General features: G+C 42.0%; 1 protein-coding gene across 1 annotated transcript in view; it reads left to right on the top strand.

Annotated features, from left to right (window-relative positions):
* Nucleotides 1–4,060: 4,060 nt before the first annotated feature.
* The window catches only part of GCK72_003222 (uncharacterized protein), a gene marked incomplete at both ends in the record, with an annotated part of 53,024 nt that continues 51,084 nt past the window's right edge, over nt 4,061–6,000 (top strand). The window contains one exon of the mRNA XM_053723895.1: nt 4,061–4,993. Coding sequence (XP_053592540.1) covers nt 4,061–4,993 — 933 coding nt within the window. The remainder of the gene's footprint in view (nt 4,994–6,000) is intronic.

Raw genomic sequence — 6,000 nt, 5'->3', positions numbered from 1 at the left:
GAATTCGAAATTTTTTATGCAAAAATCCAATTTTCAGTCGAAAAGTTGGAAATTTCGACATTTTCTCTCTGAAAATTGCGAAAATATGCAAAAATCGTCTTTATTTTTAGTCTGAAAATCCCCAAAATGAGGTAAGAAGCTGAAAAAATGACAACGTTTCCTCCCCTCATGGCTTTAATTATCAGTTATCCCCCAATTCTCTGCTTAGTGTGTATGTGTGCCGCTTTTTTGGTTCTCATTATTGCGTTCTAACACGAAAAATACAAAAAATTGGACTAAAAACGCTGGAAAATGTATGAAAAATCGGCAATTTTACCTATCTGGCGTTCTTTTGACGCGTTTTTCGAACAGGAAAACTCAAAAATTGATTTTTTGACACCTGTCTGGTGCGCCTTGGGCGTTTTATGGAATGGAGTCTTCAAGAATTTGCACTTCACATCCTCAAAAAGCGTTAAAGTCGACTGGCGTGTCTTTAGCGCGATTTCCGGAACAGGAAATCTGGCGCGTCTTAGACGCTTTTGATGATATTTGCTACAATACGATGATTTGTTGCTATGAAAACGATATTTTTTCGCTTAAAAACAGATTTTTGGTCGATCTTGATCAGAAGAGGTGAAATTTTGGCTAAAACGCGTCAAAGGCGCCCCAGTTGATCAAAAACGTTAAAAATGGTGTTTGCGGTTCTAAAAACGCGTCAACATTGCGCCAGTTAAAAACACACTGGCTCGCCTTTGCCGCGTTTTAGGAGTAAAAACTCTAATTTTAGTTCCTGGCGCACCTTTGACGCGTTTTGACGCTCCAGTTCTATGAATCTTTGGTAATCCGACCGCGCACGTCTTCTGAAATTCAGAATCTGAATCTGAAGAAAATGAATTCGACGTCCTATTCGCCCACCGTCCCTCCACTTCCTTCCAAATTTTCTTTTTCCGTACCAAAGTTGTTATGCGTAGATCAAAAAACCACACCCAAAAACTTTCGAAATTTTAGTTCTCAATTTTCCCCCCACAAAATTATGAAATTCGCGACCACCACCGTTCTCGTAATCATCATTCATTAAGAAGGTGTGGTTTTTTCTCTCTCTCCACACAATTGAAATTAGCGAAATTTATAGTCTGGAAGAGATGATTTCACGTCTTCTAACCCCAACGCCTTCATCTTTCTTCAGTCATCGAGAATTCTCTTCTCAGCGACGAAGAAGAAGTGTTTTGGAATTTTTGGGTGTGGCCGGGGCCCAATCTTCTTCTCTCTTCTCTTCTGCCATCCCCACCGTTTTTTTTTCTTCTTTCTAACGTCTTCTATACCAAAAGGAGGTTCGAGTGATTTCTAATCATTTGAAAGAAGAAAAGGAGGGGGTGGATGAAACAATTGAGAGATGGTTTGACGCCCTAAAAATGGGCGTCATTTCCGGAGACTTTTTTGGGTTTTTTGAGGTGATCAAAGATTGGAAAATTGCGTCGAGATCTGGAAATTCTGGAATTATAGCTTCGAGAGTCTGAAAATCTGAAAAATCACGCTGGTTTTTCGACGGTTTCAGCTGGAAAAAGCCACAATTTCAGTTTTTTGGTTTCTCAAGTCGAGAATTCGGAGCTTCTGAATCCGCAAACTAGTTTTTACGCTGAAAAAACCGGTTTCAACGGATTCAGAACTCATTAGATTCCGAATCCCTGAATCCTGGCTTTTAATCGCCTGACGTCCAGGAAAGATGGACGAATCCACATGAATATCCGAAAATTCGAGAATCTGGAGCTTCCAGACACCTGAAACTCTTGTTCAGCTGAAATCAGTTTCAGAATTAATATAATTCTGAATCCCTGACTTTCGATTATCTGAAACTCGAAAAAGTCTGAAATTCTGGCTCTCAAGAGGCCTGAAATCTCATTGGGAATCAAACGCTATAAAAACGGTTTCAACGATTTCAGAATTCTTCGGATTCTGAATCCCTGAGTTTCGAATATCTGAAACTCCGAAAAGTCTGAAATTGTAGCACTTGGCGCTGTGCCAAACCCCTTACTCTAAGTCGCTACTCAGCAAATTTCACTTTTTCTGAATCATCATTCTGTCTGAAACACTTCCGATTAGTCTCACCAGCCATCTGCAATTACAGTCAGCTGTTGTCTATTGCAAAAAAAAACGAAATTTGGACGCCACTGACATAGAGACATAGAGTAAACAAGGCGCACACCCATTCCGATTCGAATCGAATCCGAATAAGGTCAATATTTTGGAGGAATTACATGGCAAATAGTCAGGCTGGCGTGTCGTTGACGCGTATGACTCATTTGGTATTGTCCGGTGTAACCCTACAGTAACCCTACAGTAACCTGACCCTACTTGTTCCCAGCTAGGGGGTCACGGTTGCTTGACGATTACCTATTTATGGATAATCATAGTGTTTTCTATACCGAGTGCGCCCCTAATTTGGATAAATGGATGCGGATTTCACCTATAAATGATTTAAATCTGTTTCTCTCTCCGCCGTTTTCATCCGTGTATGAATCAATCAATTTGACAAGTTTCGATGTCCTCATCTCTTCCTACTCACAGCTATTGTTGTGTGTTTGTGATCACATGGAGAGAGAGAAACAGAGAGGGAAAAGAAGGGTTCACGCCCTGTGAATAACACAAACCCAATGGGTGTGTCTCATTTTTCTTATGCCAAAGAAGTGAAGAGAAAAATGGCTATTTGTGGAGAAGATGAGGAGAATTTGAACTTGGAAGTTCCAACTGAAGCTGGCTGAAAATGTCAAAATTGGCATCTTGAACGGACAAATCGGAAATTTTCAGTCAAACTATGATCGTTTTGAGAGATTTGGAGTCTGAAACTCCAAGTTTCAGCTCGAATTCAGCTGAAATTCGGTGATTGATTCTCTAGCTGAAAATAACGAATTTTCAGTCAAAATCGGGATCTCAGAATGTCCGGAGACGGAAAAAATGTGATTTTTGCAATCGGACAACGGCTGCATCATCTAAACTGAAAAAAAAGAGGTTTTTAGTAAAAATCTGATAGTTTTGATGTAAAAATCATCATATTTCACTATGAAAAGGGCTACTTTAGGTAGTTTTTCGTCATTATCCATCTTTAAAGTCGCAAATCTCAATAGTGGGCGGAGCGATCTGGAAGTTATCAATTACCAAAATGAAGATATCGGTTTGATTTACCGAGAACTCTGAAAATATAGATTTTAAGCTATTTTCCAGTTCAGAAGGTCCCCTTCATGATGTTCTGTGGCAAAAAATAAACAAAAAAAGTTGTTTCGTTTAGAAATTCCATTCGAAAGAAATCGAAAAAGAAACACATAGCAAGCCGAAGATGATGAAGCTAAAGTGCAAACAATTGGCAGAAAGATGCTCTTCTTCTTTTCCGCCACACACAGTCTCATATGGGAACGAAAAAGTACTTTTTTCGAGAAAAAAGTACGAGAAAGAGAGGAACAATCGATTTTAATAGATCATAAATATATGAATTTATATGCATATAATAAAATGCACTGCACACACACATCGGAGGGGACGCTATATACGCACACACACACGGAAAGATACGCAAGCAACACAGGTAGAAGCCGAAACCGGTGTGTGTTGGCTTATTTTGCTATTCCTGATATCTGGTATTACCTATTTATTACTGTTCCGGTGGATTTTGAATCGAAAAATCCGGAGCACTGGAAATTCTGGAGTATTCTGAGCAACACTGGAGATTCTGGAGCAAGTTTGGAGCATTCTGAGCTTCTCAAGACGATTTTGAGGCAATTTTGGTCGATTTCTAACGAATTAGAGCCGATTGGAACAGTCGGAGCTCTCAAAACAGTCTCAGAGCAAGATACGAGCATTTGGAGCATACTGAGCAAGATCAGATCGGTTTGGAGCCGTCAGATCAATTTCGAGTCAACTTCTGACGATTTCGAGCTGATTGGAGCAGTTTTGTTTGAGTCGGAGCTCTCATAACCGTCTCAGAGCAAACTGAAGCAATTTCAGACATTTTGCTGAAAGTAGAGCTCTGCGAGACCGGTTTCCAGCAAAAATCGCGAATTTTCGACTTTTTTGCTGAAAAAGCCCAAAAATGTACGTACTGCTCCTGGAATACCTCCTCTACTGGGCTCACAACGTGCTCTGCTTCACAATTGGCATCAGTTGTTCTTCTTCTCCGTCTCAACACACTCAACAGACTGTCGAAATAGCATTATTCGGAGGAGACGCCCCCTCCGCAGCCGAGGAGACGACTTATTACCACGGTCTCACTGCTGCAGGCGGTAGCAGCAACGACCCCACCTACGAAGCGCCGCCCATCTCATGGAGGAGTGAAGGTGGAGACGGCGGACAGTCTTCTTCTTCAACGTTGTTGCCTTCAACTTCTGCGTCTTCTTGTTCGTTTTCATTTCCTTCATCATTTCTTTTACCACAACAACGATCTTCTTCTTTTTTGACATCTTCTTCACCGTTACTTTCCTCGTTGAAATCTCCAACATCTTCTACTTCCAGTTCTTCCCATCCGTGCGATCACTGCGATTCGTACGTGTGGCATGCGACATCGTGTCTAGCCACAACATCACTCATCCTCTTCGGACTCGCCACCACGCTAACCATGCTTAAAGTGGTGCGAAACTATTCGAAAAAGTCGGAACGGAAATCCGAAAGCTCCCGAGCGGCGGCTCAACAAGGTGGCCAACACTCGTCGATCTCACAACAACACTCGTCGAGTCAGCAGGCGATCGGTGGTGGAGCCGGCGGTGGACAGAATTCCAGCTATTATGAGGAGTACTCGCGGAATGGAGGAGCTGCTGGAGGATACGGTAACGGACATGTCGTCGGATCAAATGGCCAAATGATACATCATGCCGATAATCGACATCTGTCGAATGCCGTTCAGACACATCATGGCGGTTTCTCGGAGAGCTCGAGCTATGAGACTCGTGAGCACTTTGAGAGAAAAGTGCAACGAGTGAAGAAGACACGCGGAGAGAGAGAACGTTCCAGATCAATGAGGAGAGACGAGGTAAGGAGTTTTTCGGCTGAAAAAGCTGAAATTTTGCACTTTTTTATGCAAAAATTCCATTTTTTCCATCTGAAATTCACTATAATCTTCAAATTTCGAGTTTTCAACATTCCCTAAGCGATCTCTGCTTCTGTTTCTTTTTTCCATCTAGAAATGACAGTTTTTGCACTTTTTAATGCAAAAATCCCCAATTTCTGGATTTCCAGTTTTGATCTACATATCAGTCCCTATTGATCCTTTCCCTCTAAACGTTTCCATTTGACCTCCCTTTCTCCGTTTCCTTATCTTTCTCTCCCACACACACCGATTGTTTATGACTTTCCTTCCGCAATTAGACGACGTCTTTTCTCCCGGCGAGTGCATAATATCTGTTCGATTCATCTCCGTTATGTCTCTGACGTCTTCTAATGAATTCATCAGTATAGTTGGTATATGGAGAGGAGAGAGATAACCTTGCCAACGCCTTCAACTTAATGTTGGTGGCTGGAGGGAGACGACGAATTGATTCAGAATTCGGAATTCTCGTCGCGACGATGGAAAAGTTGAGAAGGAGAGGAGACGGTTTATGAGATATTCGAACAATACGCGTTTTCTCGTCGCGGATACGCTTCAATTGCTTTTGACGTCTTCTTCGTCTTCAGAACGGTTTTGACACTTGACGAGAGAGAAAAAATGGCTGTGGGGGATTTATGGCCGAAGAGAGAGAGTGCAGAAGACTAGACGGATTCTAAGACTCTGAAAAGCACCTGGAGACGTACAAGAGGGATTCTGAGAATTCTGAAAATGTTTCAGACCTCTTATAGCTCAACGACTTCTGAAAAGACGTCAAGCCTTCTGAGTCAACCAGATGCTCCAGAAGCCCGAAAATCTTGGTTTCAAGCCAGGAGCATCTAGAGGTACTTCTGGAATTCTAGATGGAATTACAGTTCTCGAGACTGAAAGTTTCAGTCTGAAACTGGTTCCGACTCCCTTTGTCCTCCACCTTCCTCTGGAATTTCCAGCCCCAT

Source organism: Caenorhabditis remanei, chromosome I (assembly GCF_010183535.1).
Source record: "Caenorhabditis remanei strain PX506 chromosome I, whole genome shotgun sequence".
Taxonomy (NCBI): domain Eukaryota; kingdom Metazoa; phylum Nematoda; class Chromadorea; order Rhabditida; family Rhabditidae; genus Caenorhabditis; species Caenorhabditis remanei.
Note: the sequence above shows the minus strand (reverse complement) of the source record. Positions and strands in the feature narration are given on the sequence as shown.